Source organism: Rhinatrema bivittatum, chromosome 1 (genome assembly GCF_901001135.1).
Source record: "Rhinatrema bivittatum chromosome 1, aRhiBiv1.1, whole genome shotgun sequence".
Lineage (NCBI taxonomy): Eukaryota > Metazoa > Chordata > Amphibia > Gymnophiona > Rhinatrematidae > Rhinatrema > Rhinatrema bivittatum.
The window spans coordinates 356,615,725-356,634,664 of NC_042615.1; the positions used below are offsets into that span (position 1 = coordinate 356,615,725).

Here is an 18,940-nt window from a genome sequence, read left to right on the forward strand (position 1 = left end):
ACATCTTAAGGTTAGGCAAAATTACTGAACCCAGGTCGCATCCTGGCAGATCCAAGGATCAATTAAACAAGGGAACAGCATAGCTTGGTGGCATGCTTCCCCTTCAAGGGATGACTCAAAAATCCCCTGGTGGCTGGGATTTATATAAACTAAGAGCTCACCATCTCAGGCTCCCACATGGGGGGATTACAACCCACTGCTCTTCTGTTCCCCCCTGTAACAATGGATTGATCCATGAAGATCTCTACCCATGCATAAATTATACAAATTTTCAAAGAATGCATTTATGTATATGTGCATACTTTCCTGTTTGATAATTAATCCATGGAAACAACCTGCCAAACAATTGCACCAGCTAAATTGTGCCAAAAACCTTTTGGGGAAATTTGCACACATACATTTGAAAATGCAAGAGTTGACACATATGTGCTAACCCCGCCCCCGGGAACATTCAGCCTGGGTAAACTTACACACAAACATTACATACATGCATAAGGTTACCTGCATGTCAGGCAAGCGGTTTTGTAAAAGGCCATTTTTGTTTTACCTGCAGAAGTTCCTTTTGAAATTTAACCCCTGTAGGTCTTTATATAAGCCAGTAGTTCCCAACCTTGTCCTGAAGGCACACTTAGCCTGACTGGTTTCAAGATATTTGTAATGAATATACATGAGTGGAGGAGTAATCTATCCATGGAGTGAAGAAGTAGCCTAGTGGTTAGAGCAGCAGGCTATAAACCAGGAAAACCAAGGTTTAAATCCCACTGCAGCTGCTTGTGATCTCACACAAGTCACTTTACCTTCTATTACCTCAGGTACATAATGAGATTGTAAGCCCTCTACCAATAGAGAAACACCTTTAATACCTGAACATAATCTACTCTGAAGTACCAAAAAGTAGAATATAAATAACTAAGATCAAATGGAGGCAGATCTATCTCATACATTTAGGCTATTCTGTAACATAGTACTGATGGCAGAAAAAGACCAGTCTGCCCAGCAAAGTTTTCTATGGAAGTACTGTAAGGGCTGCTTGAAGCAGGTTACTCCCATGTTTCTGTTAAGATTAGTAACTGCCACTCCATGCAGGTTACCTCCATGCAGGTTACCTCCAAGTCGTATTAACAATCAAAACCATATCGCAATTACTGCTGTCAACATTTTTACCGGGCTTGCAGCTTTCTTGATAATTCAGATGATGTTGCTGCTTGAACATGCTTTGCTTTTGGACTTGGCCATAGAAACAGTCCTGCACTTTTTCCCCCTAATATCTGTGTATTTACTAACCTGGACTGTAAAAGTCAAGGCCCTGACTTTTCTCCCTGCAGTTGAAGTGGAGAGCGATATTACAGTTGCGTCAAATTCATGAAAGCTAATTGGTTAAGGGTAGTAATTCTCATGCCTTCTGTAAGGGGTAGTATCTGCCACTCCATGCACGTTACATCCATGCACCAAATTCTTCATTTCCACCTCTAGCCTTTAGGGATCCACAGTGTTTAATCCATGCATTTTTGAACTCGTTTACTGTTTTCGTATTCACCACCTCTTCCGGAAGGGTATTCCAGGCATCCACCACCTTCTCCGTGAAGAAATATTTCCTAATGTTGGTTCCGAGTCATCCCTTCTGAAGTTTCATTTCGTGACTCCTATTTCTACTGTTTGCTTTCTGATGGAAAAGATTAAGGATCATGCATCATTAAAACATTTCAGGATTCTGAAGGTCTGCATAATATGTACCCTGCACCTCCTCTCTTTCAGGATATACATATTCAGATCCTTCAGCTTCTTCTAATATAGACCCCCACACCATTTTGGTCACCCTTCTCTAGAGTGCCTCGGTCCTTTCTCTGTCCTTTTTGAGATGTGGTCTTCAGAACTGAACACAGTACTCCAGGTGAGGACATGTTAGGTGTTCCTCTAGGATTGGTCTTGGAAACGCTGCCGTAAACAATACAGGCAGACCTTAGATCCTGGATAAACCTGTGCTGATTTACCTTCTGCCTTTCTTCACTCATGCTGGATAGTAGCACAGAGATGTTATCATCAGAGTGAAGGCTTTCCCTTCAGATTTACACAGAAATAGCATGTATTGGATTATTTGAAAACTGAAAGTAAAATCAATCAGATATGTAAATATAAATTTGTGTAAACAGGTGGACTGCCATCTGGTATGCCCCTTGACCTTGCAAAAATGACTGTAGGAATGGAATGCTTTTCACAGCAATATTGGAAGGAGATTTTTGTTTTTTCTTTCCTTGTACGGAATTGATAATTCTGGATTGCTTGAGATAGCTGCTTGAGGCCATATTGAAGTTGACCAGGGAAGCCATGACCATGTGGAATGCGTGTACAATGTCTTTCTTTTTTGTGTCCAAACAATATCATGGATCAACTTTTGAGGAATGCTCTTCTAGATCTTCTGCTGAGATGTCAGGTCACCTGACATTGTCCTGAAATTTAAATTGAACAAGAGAGATCAATACTCTCACTAACGTGTTGCAGTGTACATGGTTGAAATTCACCGGTTGGCAAAATCTGGACGTTTTCTTGAACATTTAGAAATTAGGCTTTCTTCTTGTCTAGTCAGACCTAATGATTACAGTTACTTTAGAAAAGGCTACTGGAGCTAAAGATGTATCACAGTAGACAATTGAAATTCATTTGCTCATTTCAATAGAAATAAATGAAGTTATGAAAACTGCCAATACAATTTCTCAGCAGTCCTTCATCAATGTATTTCTGCTTGATGGAAATCACTCACCAGATTTGTGTTGATTCAAGGATTCGGAATGTCACTTTTATAAGAGGAAAGGCCACATTGAATGTATTTGCCACATAAAGTTGAAGATGTCAAGGAAGAAGGGAATCATATGCTACAGGCCTCTTACACTTGTTATGGAGTCAGCCAAAGGTTCTAATCTAGAGCTTCCCAAACCTGTCCTGGTGACCCCACAGCCAGTCGTGTTTTCAGGATATCCACAATGTATATACATGAAGTTTGGGAAACTCCTCTAAGCATCCTGGCAAGTAAATGCGGGAGCTACTTTCACCATCTTCTCAGTGTCACCTATCAGAATGAAAGGACACAACATTTCATTTGCTGTGAGCCTGAAACTTAATGCATAGATTAAACACATTTCAAGTTGCTGCTAAAAAGAGATTATGACAGAAAGGGATCACTTGATCATCCCAGTCAGGCCATTTGTACCTGTCTACTGTGTTGCCACAGGTTGTATTCAATCTGTGGTCTTCTCCCTCCACCGCTAAGGTTCCTTCGTGTCTACTCCATGCATGCTTGCATTCTGTCACTGTGTTGACCCCTTTAATATCTCCTGGAAGTCTGTTCCAGATTTCAGTCACCCATTCAATGGAAAAAGTGTTTCTCGCATCCTTTTTGAGAATTTCTCTCCCTTTAGCTTCCTATGATGGTTTCTTGTCCTTGAGCTTTCAGTTCTATGGAAAATTTCGTACTTAATTTAGACCTGCTAGTTATTTGAATGTTTGTTTCATAGTGCCCTTTGCATGTGTCTTGCAGCACAGGCCATGCACCATTCTGCTGATTTTTGACTTGCCTCCAGTTTATCAATATCTTTTTTTTTTTTTTTTTTGTAGATGTGGTCTCCAGAACCGAACACAGTGCTCAGGGTGGGGTCTCACCATAATCCTATAGATACAAAAGAGTCAATTTAAAAAAAATTGCTCAGTGTCTACATTTTCGGCTTCTATATGTAAGCAGATTTCCAGCCAAACTTAGGGGGTCATTTTCAAAGGCTTATCGTGTGCAAAAAGGCCCTTTTTTGCGTGCGATAGCATGCTGGGGGTGGAGTCGGGGCGGTGAGGGAAGGAGTCGGGGCGGCGAGGAGGTGGATTCGGCGGTGTCTTCGCTGGCAGCGATAAGGTTAGTAACGTTACTGTCGCCAGTAGCGAGCCCAATAGCACCACCTTTCACGGTAGCGCTATTGGTTGCGAAAGCCGGCAGCGAAAACACCGCGGCGGTGCGAAGGCTGCCGGCTTTCGCAGGCCCCCCCCCCCGTTTTCGCTGGATTCATCATTCTGCGATAGAATGGTGAATCCAGGCCTTAGGGACCTAAGTTTTCAATTGACTTTTTTTCCTAAATTTAGTCCTGCAAATCATTTACCTAGATTTAGGATCCTAAGTTAGGTGTCTAGTATTGAAAATCAGTGCTAAGTGTCTAATCTTTTTCCCCACCCTAACTTCATCCCCACAGTTGCCATTTTTTTAGGCGCCTTAATTTAGGTTCCTATTGAAAATAGAGCCCTAAATACTTAGTCCTAGTCAGTTTTCAGAAGGGCTGATTTAGTTGTCTTACCTCCAAAGTTAGAAATGTAAAACCTTTGAAAATTGACCCCAAAATGCTTTAGAGTCTATCAGATTTCCAAAGTGAGCAACACTCTTCATTGTAGTGGAAGAAACGGACTGAGACATTGGCATCTTTGGCAACTATAAGATTACAATCAGTAAAGCTCTTGTGGCACCTCTATATCTTACCAAGCAGCAATATAGATAGGGAAACGTTTTGCGAGATGGATTTGGCTCAGGTCTGTTTACAACAAGAAGTTAAGAAAGATACAAAAGTGCTTATCCTTCATCAATAAGCTTTCTGTGCTAAACACCTACAGATCAGAGTAGCAAATGCACCAGGAATATTTAAACCACTCTTCTAGCTGAATTGAATGAGTCTTCCATAGTCCGATAATTTCTTGATTGTCTTAGAAACAGAAAAGGAGTTAGCTGAGATCTTGCCAGAGGTTCTGCTTCATCTTGCTGACATCAGAGCCTGCAGAAAACTTTTCTACGGGTAGGGGAGGAGGCATAACAAAAATATGGGGATGTAGAAAAACAAACTCTTAGAAATAGCAATTGGTCATTCAGGGGGTAATGTTTAAAGCCATTTACATGCACAGAAACCTGGTTTTAATACAGTACACGTGTAACCTGGATATGTGCGTACTTTCACATAAACTGCAGAGAGGCAGGAAGGGGAGTTGGGGTGGAGTTGGTACTTGGGCACATAACATTTTGACTTAAATTATGCGGGCTAACTTATGTGCATACATTTTAAAGTCTTCCCAAGAGAAGGTGGAACTTTATGCGAGTTGAATCTCCGCATGCCCAGGACCAAATCAGAGCAAACGTATGTGCATAAGTTTGCTTTTAAAATGCTGGCAAAAGTCTGCGCATACAAGTTACAAGCAGACTTGAGCTCTACCTGCACGGGTATAAAATAACCCAAAAAAATCTAGGGGAGGGGGTACATGCATAGTAATGGCAGAAAAAACCCCCCAAATGGTCCATCCAGTCTGCCCAGCAAATTTCTTATGTTAGTAACTGCCGCTCCTTGCAGGTTACCCCCAAGCCTTATGCTAAGGGTAGCAATATTTACAATCAAACCCAAGCATTGTCAAACCCGTAACAAAATTACTGCTAGCAACATTTATTACAGGGTGAGCAGCCTTCTTGATGATTCAGACAATACTGCTTGAACATGCTTTACTTTTGGTCACCCGTGCGGACACCCATGTTTACTGAAACTGGCTTATGCCTAAAGATGGAAAGATCTATGTTTGGCATGTCCAGTATTGAATTATTGGTTTATTAGACTGATGAATGAGGACTTTGACTGATGTATGAGAAGGCCTAAGCCATCCATGAAGCCTCTTCAGTGCAGCAGATTGGGTCAAGCATTTTGTTTCAGTGAGCATATTTTCATTGCTAAGCTAGTGGTAAAAACAAATGTCAGTTGTTTTCAAAATCCCATTTTAGCAGGACCAGGTTGAGGTTCAAAAAAAATACAAACAAGTGTAGAAAATTAGCCTTCCTTCAGGTTTTCAAAGAGCGGAGCTGGGGTAGGATATGCCCAGGCAGGAGCGTCAGCCAGTGATTTGCATTGAAAGCGTTCCCATTGTTCAGAATTTGCATTAAACAAATCCTGCTTTGTGCAGATCCGTTTGGTTTCTTCTAAGGCTGGAAAAATATGACTGGCTTTCCTGAATTTTGTTTGATTTGCCTTGATTCTTTGGCGAGCTCCCTAAAATAAGTGCAAGTTTATGAAGGATGCTGTCTGGCTGTGTGAGAGAGGCAGGATATAGATGGTAGATGAAGGAGCCTTTCTCAAAAGATGCTGGTGTTATGCAGTTCATTTGATCCAGGCCAAGCTTGTGTGCGGATTGTGGCCTGTATTTTTACATGCATAGGCGTGTTTTCCCTTATTTGTCCGACTGAAGCTGTAAGACAGTTTTTGGAGAGCTAATATTCAGCTGGAGGCATGAGAGCTATTTTTAAAATATGGAATCTGTTTCAGAAAACAGGAACTTGAGAAATTATATGTATGTGTAAACTTGGCATGGAAACACTTAATGCTGCAGAACTTGTGGCTGTCAACTTCTGCAAAGCAGTTTGGTCATCTTAAGTGCGGGTACTTTATAAGCCACCTTTGCACACAGCTGCTTCCAAGTTGTTCTTGTAGCTGTAGAATGGGAGCCGTTTTATGCTAAGCAAGGCTTCAGTAGTTTGCACAAGATGTTCCCTTTCAGCTGGAGATAAAGAATTGACTTGTCAAAGCTCTGAACTCGGAATTAAGAAAAAAAAATAGATATGAAAATGTGGTCATAAGCAAAAATATCCTAAGGATATTTTTTTTAAATTAAATAATCTACCTGCACAAATTGTGCTAATGAACCACAATTCTAATTCAAGGAATTGGCCTAACGTCATCAAATCGCTTGCAATTTAATACCATAGAAATGCATTTTATGATCATCTCTATGTGCACCAATTTTCAGCTGTTAATTTCATCTAGAAATGCTGAAAAAAGCAAGATGAGCAAATGGACAGATGTCTGTCAAGAATTATATGGCTGAATAATTTGCATGAATTTCACATTTTTAAAAAAAAACTTTATACTTATAATACACAAGCAATCCTGCTTGATAGCAAAAAGAATATTAGAAAAAAACGTAATCAAGAATATTCAAATTAGTTAATTTCTAACAAGACCCCAGAAAGGCAGATGGAGAACAAGAGATATATCATACAAGAATAATATTAAAGAACTTGATGATCACAGAGTTATTGTATCTTCATAGCATCACTAATCCTGAGGCTCTGGAGTTGAAGAGGGTAACCTAACAGATCTACTAGCCAGGAAACCTTAAGCTGTTTGGGGTCAAAAAAGGTATACATATTACCAGATAATCTAATAACACATTTTGCTGGCTATCTCAAGGAAAAAGACCTTTATTGGAGGAATGCTTTTCTCCTAACCTGAGTCTGTTTAAACACATCTGGAAATATCTGAATTTTTTGTCATATAAAAAAAAATTGTTGTTAGCAAAGAATAACCACATTATTACATTTTTATCAGCTTCAGAAGAACAGGACACCAATAATATATATCACGATGCTAAATTGTTTTAGAAGACTTCTCCAGGAAATTAGTTAATTTTAAAGTGTCAGATACATCAAATGGTGGGGAAATAACATCATTTCCTGCATCAGACTTTTTCTTAAAGGTAAAAATAAAACTTTAGACAACAGAGGTAAGAGAGTCCTCAACAATACATAAACTTTCATATATATTTGAAGCAACTCATAAGAAGAAAAAAAAAGGAGATCGTGGAAAGTTCAGTACACAAAGGCTCAGATACCTGAACCTATTTTCAAAAAATTCAAGCCTCCTATGAATCCGTGTACGGTCCTTAATTGAAGCCAACTTAAATTCTTGAAACTGAGAATTAGAATGTGCAAGAGAGTGAATCCTTTCTCTATGGTCGATGGATGTGGTTTGAAACCCTGCCAATTGACCTTTAGCAACTTCCATCGATGAAGAAAATCTCTTCCAGTCTTTTACTTGGTTTTCTCAAGTGTGGTTATAGCTGTCCAAATATCTTCCAGGGTTATATGTGATGGTTTCCCCCACTTCCAATTGCTGAGTTGCAGACAGCTGACTAACAGAACCAAATCTCTCAGACGACTCAATAGATGCTTCAACAGTACCTAGCACAGAAAAAGGATCTAGGCCCATAGTGCTACTGGAATCCAGAGCCAAAGAGGGATGATGATGATGATTTCATTGAGACTTAAGGTGGTTTCTAGCTCAGGCAGATCAAATGCTCTCTCTCTAACAATATCTGCCATGAGCATTGTACCCGATTGAGACCTTTCCCATCTTCCCAACTAATTGTGGAACAGAAAGTTGAGAAGCACTAGTTAGAGGTAAAGAAGAATGAAGATGACCTTTCCTCTTTACCATTTTGGGGAGAGGGACAGTAACTCCGGAAGCAACAAAACTCCCCCAGAATTTCCCATAGGCATGTGGCTTCAGTGCAGCGGCGTGCTGACTTCCTTATCACGGTGCTCTCAGTCCTCCCTTTGATGTCGGCTGCAGGACGACGAGGTTGCCCAGCAGTATTCCAGAGCAGCAGGGAACTAGATGGTGAGTCCTCCAAACCTCCGAATTTCACATTTTTAAAAGACAACTTCTTTATAGCAAATGTAAGAAAAGTAATGTCTTTTTGCCTAAGTAACATTTAATTTTTTATACCAAATTTAATAGCTGCACTGTTTCTTCATTGACCTGCTGAAGGGAGTACAACTCTTGAAAGCTAGTTGCAGATATATTGAGTTAATCCAATGCAAAGGTATCACCTACAGCTTGTTTGCCGACACATATTTCTGTGTAATGAATGCAATTAAAAATTCAGTACCTACTATTTTTTAAATTTTGTTAATTTTGCATAATTTCTTTGGTGATGTAAATATTTTTGGTGACAACTTTTCATTCAAGAATTTATTGCAGTATACAGCATGTGATACTGTTGGTTGTAATGATACTTTCTTTCATATGGTGGTGTATTTCATAACCATCATTGGTCTTTTCATCCTTTAATACAAGGCAGGGTTCGCATATGAATGTAAAGGGTCCAATGTAATTTTAGACATCTGAATATTTTTTTTCAAAGCATTGTAATACTGGGGCCCATGATTGCTTTGTCCTTGCTCCCTAATTATATGATACCTTCCCTGTTTTTCTTCTCTTCTGTGCTCTTCGCTCATGGTATTCTAGGTGCTTCCATGTTTCTTTGCTCTTCTTCTTTTTGATCCCGGTTGTCTTTTCCTTTCTCTGGCAGCTGTGGTTGGTCTAAGAGATCTCCTTTTCATTGGTTGACCTCAAATTTTTCATTTGTTGTTAATGAAGGAAAAACACTGGTGGGAAAATTGTCCCCGGGCATCAAGTCATGCCACTTTTCTGAGATTTAAGATTTTTCCAGGCCATAATGATCTTCTAAATGTGTGCTGCTGAATTTCAGGAAAAAGCATGATGGACAGATTGACAAACATTTGGGAACTATTTATTTAGTTTAACTTATTTAAAATTTGGATTCTCTTCAGGCTGGGCTGTTCACTTCTCTTGGTTGATATCCAACATGTTCATGTTGCCTTACCATTGCCTGTATTTATCATGCTATAGATTTCATCTGTTATGTTTCCTCTCTTATTGACACTGGCACATATTGCGCTGTTAGATATTAGCTGCCAGGGACCACCTTAAGGGCCTTGTTGAAGATGGATTTTTTTTTTTTCCAGAGGCACAGGATGAGAAAACATCCTTTAAGGTGAATTTTAAAAGCCTGGCGCACGCCAAAATTGGGAGATGAACCCAGAAGTCGGGTTGGCCGCACACATCTCACTACAATTAAAAAAGGGGTGTGATTTGAGTGGGGCACGGTCATTTTGGGGTGGGGCACGGGCATGGCCAAGAGATGTGTGTGTACATAGTTGTGCACCTGGGCGCATGCCTAGGTCTATTGCTAGGGACAAGATGTAAGTTTAAAAAAAAAATAAAAAAAACTAGCTATATCTAAGGAGTTTTAAGGGTCTGGACTAACTGTAGGGCTTGTAAGCTGTCCAACCAGAGGGGTTTGGAGGACCTAGCTCTTAGCTGGGTGAACTGGTGGACGAACTGGTGAAACTGGCAGTGCCCCTTTTTTAAAAATCTCCTGAATTACAAGGTAGAAGTGGGATTTGCACTCCGAAATATATTTATTTATTAAATGTGTGCCTCTTTAAAATTACGCACACATGCGCACAAGTTATAATTCTATGTCCCTGGGCGCACGCCAGCACACATGCACCCAGTGTGTGTTTGCACGCCGGTCTGAAAATTACTGTCATTCTGAATAAAGTCCTATGTCTCTTTTGGTATGATTTTGATATTATGTCTTCATGGCATGTAAAAGGTATATCTTACAATCATGCACTATACTTCTCATTCACAAAGATGAGACCTAGACTATATTTTATTAGCATGACATGATTTTTCTAAAAGGAAATCCTATGAGTTCCTTTTGCTTATCAATGCGTTTCATTTAGAAGTTACTGACGTAACAATCCTTTGTTTTTCTTTTCTGATTCCTCTCAGAGCTAAAATCACAAAGGGCCTTAAAGATTTGAGTAGTGAAAAACCAGTCGGCGATACGTACATGCACGAAGGACTGAAACTAGTAAGTTGTACCTGTGCTTTGTTTGGAATCACAAAATGAATGCCATATTTAATAATATTTGGAGCTGGATGTCTCAGAGGTTTTTTTTTTTTTAATTATACCTGAATGGATGCTACTTCCTTTAAGTTTAGTTTGCTTCATGTTTTTATTTCTGACCAGTTATCTTTTCTGTATCCTCTCATTTTATAAGAACACCTTTTAAACCATTCACATTAACTTACCTAAAATTTTTAAACTGGATGTTAAGTAGCATAAAAGTTTTAATTACAGTTGAACAGATGCATTTGGACAGATGTAGTTGGCCAGTATAGGATCGAAAAGCTGCATGGAAAAGCTGTCCTGATTACAAAATACACACACAAGGGTCAATATTCAGCCACTATCTAGCTGAACAAGTTAGCTGGAACTTGGCTGAGATAATACAAGCTATCTAATAACTAGCTGGATAAGGCTGAATATCAGCACTTATCCAGCTAAGGGCCAGATTCATTAAGGCTTTTCTTCCATTTTGTGTCTATGGGAAAAACACTTAGGAGTGAATTTTCAAACATACGCATGGGCTTACGTGTGCGCGCGTTACCCGGCAGGCACACATGTATGCCCGATTTTATAACATGCGTGCGTAGGCGCGTACATGTTATAAAATCGGGAGTCGGTGCGCGCAAGGGGGTGCACAGTTGTGCACCCTGCACACGCCAACACTCGCAGGCTTCCCCGTTCCCTCCCCCCTAGCCTGACCTTCCCACCCCTTCCCCCAGCCTTTCCGCCCCCAACCCTAACCTAACCTCTCCCCCCCAAATTTTTATTTCACCTTTTGCGCCTGCCTGGAGGCAGGCACAAGTTGCACAAGCCAGCAGCCTGCCGGCACGCGATCCTCCAAAACAAGCGGCAAATGGCCGCTGTGCCAGAGGCCTCTGTCCCCGCCCTCTCCCCGCCCCTTTTATAAAGCCCCGGGACTTAGATGCGTCCCGGGGCTTTACATGCGTCGCCGGGCTTTTAAAATCCGGCCCTTAGTGAATTAGGTACTAAGTTAGCTGGATAAGTAGCTCCACCCAATAGCCAGAGAAGGAATGCATCAAATCCGCCCTTCCCTTAGCTGGCTAACTATTCAGCTACATAGTTAGCCAGCTCAGAGGTGGCCACTGAATGTGACCGAATGTTGAAATGGCACCAGTTAGCTGGGTAAATCCGAACTTATGTAATTGGCACTGAATATCGGCCTTAAAGATGTTATCAAATATTGTCTGATGCACTGGTGATGCTATAGAAACAATAAAGATTGTTGTTAATATTAATGCAGACAGCTGTCTTTGCAAGTAAAGTATTAATTATAGTCTGTGTAGGACAGCCAGGCTTCTAGGGCTGCCTATTCCTAGAGCTTTATTATGAATGAGTGATTTACAGCCTGGTGCAAAGCCAGACAGGAATGTGTATGCAGAAAAGTCCACCTCTTCCCAGGCTAAAATGGTTTGGATGTAAATGTATTATTAAAAATGATGGGAGACATAAAGAATAAGACAGGGCAGTCAAAAACTGATACCATTGTCCTTAATGCTTTTTCTAGCAGTTCTGCCTGGTGTGGGGAGAGGGGGTAAGCACACTTTTGATATGGCCCGAAAAGGAGACTTGTGAATAAAATGAGAAACTTGGGAGCAAGCGCCAAGGAGGTGGCATGGATTGCAAACGATTGACTGATAGGAGATAGAGTGTAATGGTAAATGGAACCTACTATGAAGAGATATCTGTGTTCAGTGGAGTGCTTCAGTGATTGGTTTTGGGACCGGTTCTGTTCAATATCTTTATGAGCAACATTGCAGAAGGGATAGAAGGTAAAGCTTGTCTATTTTCAGATGATACTAAGATCTGCAACAGAGTGGACATGCCTAAAGGAGTAGAGAGAATGAAAAGTAATTTTCCTAGCATGTGGACAGGTGGACTCAGGACCAGTGGGTTATGCTCCCTTGCCAGCAGATGGAGACGGAGCAAGCTGATGCACAGATTGTATATATACTCCTGCAGTGACCCCAGCCTGTCAGTATTCTCCATCTCCAGCAGATGGTGGAAATTGTTTTTTTTCACTGTGGGGATTGCCTTCATTTTTGAAAGGAGATTTCTAAATTGAGGAAAAGAGAAGCCCCGGTCTCCCTCCGCCAGTTGAGATTTTCCTAAGGTGATTTCCGTGGTACCTCAGAGGTGTGCTTTGGTCCGGTAGCCTGTTCCCGGCATGGATTTTGCTGCTTGAGCAGCTGAAGAGCAGCGGGTGCATAGTAGGGATGTGCATTCATTTTGAACAAATGCGCAATCTGCAACGTATAGGTCTCTATTTGTTGCATTCGTGGGTTCCCGAAACATATGGCGAACCCCCACGAATGCAACATATCATTATCGAATAAAACCCCCCACCCTCCTGACCCCCCCCCCAAGACTTGCCAAAAGTCCCTGGTGGTCCAGCGGGGGTCCTGGAGCGATCTCCTGCACTCGTGCCATCGGCTGCCAGTATTCAAAATGGCGCCGATAGCTTTTTGCCCTTACTATGTCACAGGGGTTACCAGTGCCATTGGTCAGCCCCTGTCACATGGTAGGAGCAATGGTAGCCCCTGTGACATAGTAAGGGCAAAGGCTATCGGCACCATTTTGAATACTGGCAGCTGACGGCCCGAGTGCAGGAGATCGCTCCAGGACCCCCGTTGGACCACCAGGGACTTTTGGCAAGTCTTGGGGGGCACTCCTGATGGTGCTGGCCATCCATTGCTCCTACCATGTGACAGGGGCCGACCAATGGCAACGGTAGCCCCTGTGACATAGTAAGGGCAAAGGCTATCGGCGCCATTTTGAATACTGGCAGCCGATGGTCCGAGTGCAGGAGATCGCTCCAGGACCCCCGCTGGACCACCAGGGACTTTTGGCAAGTCTTGGGGGTTCAGGAGGGTGGGGAGGGGGTTGTAATTAATTAAATTTAAAGGGAAACGAATACCGAATTCAACTAATGAACGAATCAGGCCCCCCATGAAACAGATGCAACGGATTTGGGTCCCGACAAATAGGAATACCGATTTGGACGAATCCGTCTCTTCTGCACATCCCTAGTGCATAGGCTGACAAGGTGGTGACAGTCACTGTACTCAGCCGATAAATTCTGAGCTTGGGTAAGTCAAAAAAAGAAAGGAGTAAGGGTTTTACCCTTAGCAACAGAGACAGAGGGGTTTCAGGAGGGGTTTCAGGACTTTCTCCAGTCTCAGTGCTTGACGCACCATTCCGAGGTCCGTTTCCGCTGCCACTGGAGTTTCGGGTCTTGGGCAGCCTAGCGAGTTGAGTGGTCCCGGTGGACTAGGCCCCGCTTCAGGCTTTTGCCGGTGCTCTGCATGGTAGGCTGCAGCGGAGGTTTTTTCACACGCTATTGTGCGTGCTTTGCTGCCCTCTGCAGCAGTGGTTTTCAGCCTTTTTCCCATCGTAACACACCTGACAGGCCATGCTCACATATGTGACACACTGCTCATTACAATTCACGGTGGAAATAAAAAGTAAAGGTCCAGTAATTCTTTTTATTGTTAAGAATGACACAAGGAATAGATACGTATCCTGTCTGAACAGAAATTGCATAAATAGTAAACATCCCACACCAAAACAGCACCAATTTCTAGCACTTAAACAGTAACTTCCTTACCTAAGAAAAGGCAACACTGAAAATATTACACCAAGCCTTAAGACACCAATAATTCTCCTATTAGGAAACGGACCAAGTCAGGGTGCTATAGAGCCTTAGACAGAAAACACACGCCAGCAAAAAACTTCACCTGAATCACATGTGCTGACCCTCACCTAACAAAGAATAAAGAGACCAAAATGCATAACTAGAAGCATGCAGACAAAAACTGAATCGGAAACCGCAACAAGCCAGAGTCTCTGTATGCAGTGCAACAAAGGAAAAAAAGAAACATCACCCATCCGTATAAAACAAATCAAGAAAAATAAAATCAGTAGCAGTAAAACCATACTAACAAAAAGAACAGATTATTTCGAAACAGCTGATGAGTGGAATATCCAATAATTAAAAACTCATATAAAAAATTATAGATACCAATAAAATATTTCAAAATAGCAGACACAAAGACCAAGTAATGAAAAATAAGGATACAAACATTTTTTTCCTCTGCATACCTGGGAACGTTTGATATCCAGGTCTCCTGAGATTGTTTTGAATTAGCAGGAGGAGGGGTGGTTTGCTTGGACCTTTCTCCTCTCTCTGTCACACACCAGCGCTATCTCTCACACTGGCTCTCAATCACACACATATACACATGCTCTCTCACTTACATAGGCTGTCAGTCACTCACATATTCACATGCTTTTTCTCTCTCACGTATATAGGCTCTTAATTACACATTTATACACATGCTGTCTATCTTTTCACGCTTATACACACAGGCTTTCAATCACACACATACATGCTGTCTTTTTCTCTCACACACAGACTCTCATTCACATGCTTACAAACATGCTCTCTCTCTCTTTCTCTCATTTACACACAGGCTCTCAATCACATACTCACATGCTCCCTCACCTAAACCAGCTCTCAGTCACACATGCTCTCTCTTTTACTTATACACAGGCTCTTAATCATACATAAACATGATCTCTTTCACACACATACTCTTTCACACAAACAGGTTTTCAGTCACAAACTTACACAAGCAGGTTCTCAATCATAAACTTACTTTCATGCTTTCTCTCTCACAGGCAGGCTCTCAATCACAGGCATACTCTCTTTTACATATACAGGCTCTCAATCACTCACATACATGCTATCTCACACACACACACACACACAGGATCTCAAACACACATGCTTGCTCATTCACTCTCTCTCTCTCGCTCCCCCCTCCCTCCCCCAGAACTAGCAGCAGCAGCCTCCTTCATTTTCAGCTCTCGCAGAGAAAGGAGTCCCATCGGCCATGGGGGTTGACGTTGTTCCTTATTTTACTCCGAGCTGCACTGCTCATCCTTCAGGGCATGCCTCTCTTCTTTTCTTCAGGCCAATGCTGCCTGCACTAGCATGGTCTCTTCTTCCCGCGCACGCACCTGCTGCTCACCACTTCCTCTTCCGGGCCGCGGGGGGGGGGGGGGAAGCAGAGAGCATGCCGGTGCCACTGACTCCAACTGTTCTGCCACATTCCGCCCAGGCTGTCAGCATTTTAAGCCCGGGCGGAGGAGGACCGGGGGAGCAGCTGGGTCAGTGGGGGACCGGGAAGTGTGGCGACACACCTGCGGGTGCTTGGCGATACACTGGTGTGTCGTGACACACCAGTTGAGAAATGCTGCTCTGCAGGATGTCGGTGTGCACAGTGCATCGGCTCTGCACACGCGTTGTGCGCATAGCATTTGGTGCGTCCTTATGCGCACAACTTTTTTGTGCTTGCGGCAATGCTTTCCCTTGGTGCACGTGTTGTGCATGTGCCTTGTCATGCTTGTTCCTTGGCACCAAGATTTTGTGCACATAGGGGTAGATTTTATAATTTAGCGCGAACGCGTACTTTTGTTCGCGCACCAGACGCGAACAAGAGTACGCGGGATTTCAATTGATACGCGCGTATCCATTAAAATCCGGGATCGGCGCGCGCAAGGCTGTCAATTTTGGGCAGCCTGCACACGCCGAGCCGCGCAGCCTGCCTCCGTTCCCTCCCTTCCCCTCCCTTCCCCTCCCTTCCCCTACCTAACCCACCCCCCCGGCCCTATCTAAACCCCCCCCTACCTTTATCGCCGGATTTACGCCTGCCAGAGGCAGACGTAAATCTGCGCGCGCCAGCTGGCTGCTGGCGTGCCATCACCCGACCCAGGGGCTGTTCCAGAGGGCGCGGCCATGCCCCTGGAACACCCCCGGGCCGAAACCACGCCCGCGGGCACCGCCCCCGAAACGTCGCGTCACCCGCGCTACGCCCCCGCCACGCCACGTCATGACCGCCACGCCCCCGCCACGCCTCTCCATGCAAACCCCGGGACTATCCCAGATAGGTAGGAAAGGAAAGGCACTAGAGCAGCAATTCTAAACCAGTGTGTTGCCAAGCACCGGCAGGTGTGTCGTGGGTCCCGGTGTCCCACTGCTCTAGTTGTGCTTCCCTTCTCCCCAGGGTCGGATAGGCCTATCTGGGGATTGATCATCCCCCAGTGGGGTCGATGCAGTTGGTAGTGGAGTGATGCTGTGTGCTGCCGCCGGAGGCCTGGTTGGCAGCAACTGAAGAGTGGAGAGACATGGCTGAAGAGTGGAGTGATGCTGCGTGCCGCTGCCAGAGGCTAGGCTGGCCGCAACTGAAGAGCGTAGAGATCAACTGAAGAGCTGGCCAGGCCAGCAGCGGCTGAAGAGTGGAGAGACCCTGCTTGCTGCCGCCGGAGGCCAGGCTGGTGGGGGCAGAAAAGCGGAGTGATGCTGCTTGCTGCCGCTGGAGCACAGTAAGAAAGGAAATGAACTGGCCATGGAAGCCATATCTCCTAAGAGACTCAAATAGAAAGAGCCAATTGACCCTATTGAAAGCCTTTTTGGCATCAAAACTTACCAATAAGTAATTTAGCTTCTGTTTTAGGGAGAAATCCAAGGATGCCAGGACCCTTCATATATTGATTACCACCTGTCGTCCTTTAACAAACCCCACTTATACAGGCAATATTAATTTGGTAAGGATGGAGGACAGGAGGTCTGCCATGATCTTGGCCAATAGTTTGAGGTCACAATTTAAAAGTGAGATAGGCCGATATGAGCTAGGTAAAGTAGGATCTCATCCTGACTTTGGAAGAACTGCTATAGTAGCTTTGTTAGCAGGCCAATGGGAGAACTGTAGATCCGACAAAGTATTGAATAATTGACCTAGAGGTGGACAGATTTAGTCTGAAAATATCTTGTAAAACTCATTAAGCAGACCATCTGGGCCAGATGATTTACCAAGAGCAGAAGATTTAATTGCCATGGCCAATTCTGGTAACTGGATTGGAGCATTCAAACATTGAAGATCCTGTTCTGTTGCCTGAGGGATAGCCACTTTAGCTAAGTGCTCCTGTATAGATGTGAGTTCACATGGCTCAGCTTTGTATAAATCTTGATAATACTGGTAAAAAATTATCCCCAATATCCTTAGTAGAATTTGTCATCTGGCCCTTATCATCCTTTAGAGCTAAAATATGAGTCTTACCTTCCCAGGACTTTATAAGATTTGCCAATAACTTCCCTGCTTTATTTCCATAAATCAAGAGCTTATATTTATAATAAAGTAAACTTTTCTGGGTTTTTTTACTGAATAAGTTCATTGAGAGTGCTTTGAGTGGCATAGAACTGCGTTCGAGCCCCAGCGGAAGGATTTTGGCAATATTTTCATTTAGATATCCCTAATTGTGTTTCTAAACGTAAGATTCCACTAGCAAGCTCTTTCTTCCTCCTTGCAAGACAGGCAATCACCTGCTCCCCGCAGCACAGCCTTGGCAGTCTCCCAGTAAAGAATAAAGGTGAGTTTTAAAAGAGATGCCCGCACCAAAATCTAGAGATGGGCACGCATCTAGCACACGCGCATGTCCCCTCCCCCCCCACCCACCCCCGATTTTATAAAGTGAGAGGATGTGTGTGCATGTGCCGATGCGTGCACATCTTGCACTGGAGAAAAAAAGGGGTATGGTGTGGATGGGGCATGGGCGTTCCAGGGCATGGCCAAGAGATGTGCGCGCAAGTGCCTACGAGCCTGGGTGCGCTCCCAGGTCCAGTGCCGCGTAATTTTACTTCTGCTATGGAGGAGGTGTAAGTTAACAAAAAAAAAAAATCAAAATACAGGCATCCCTGAGGAGTTTAAGGGGTCTGGGGGCAGTGTAGGCTAAAGAATCAGGTGGGTGGGTTTCGAGGACCCTAGCTTTATATTGGGCGAACTGTTGGATGAGCTGGTGAAACTGGTCCCCCACTTGCGTGACTCAAACCCAACATTACGCGGCTGTGCGTGCCCATTTGCAAAACTAGGCACACATATATGCGTGCCCAGGCTATTTTATAACATACATGTGTTTGTGCTCATATGGTATAAAATTGTCACGGCTCTGGGTGTGCACCGACACACGCATGTTCATCTCCACCTGTGCGCCCATTTGAAAGTTACTGTCCCTGTTTTCACTGATGTACGTGCCTGAAGAGCATAGAAATTGTGGCCTTACTAAAAATAAGCGTGCAAGTGCCAAAAAAACATTAGGTCTTATTAAAAAAAAATGTTTTCCCATGGAAGAAAAAATCTTTATTGAATAAGGCGTAAAGGGCCAGATGGACCCATTTTGGGTTTATGGGGGAAATGTATAGTGGTGCATTTTGCCTTGAAACAGCAGCTTTCACTACACATGGAAAAAATTGTATTTAGCAGGATTTCAAAAGCTTTTGACAAAAGAACCAGGGTTAAGTAGC

General features: G+C 43.3%; 1 protein-coding gene across 1 annotated transcript in view; it reads left to right on the top strand.

Annotated features, from left to right (window-relative positions):
- The window catches only part of ANTXR2 (ANTXR cell adhesion molecule 2), a 374,917-nt gene that overhangs the window by 19,869 nt on the left and 336,108 nt on the right, over positions 1-18,940 (top strand). Inside the window, exon 4 of the mRNA XM_029600240.1 lies at positions 10,440-10,521. Coding sequence (XP_029456100.1) covers positions 10,440-10,521 — 82 coding nt within the window. The remainder of the gene's footprint in view (positions 1-10,439; positions 10,522-18,940) is intronic.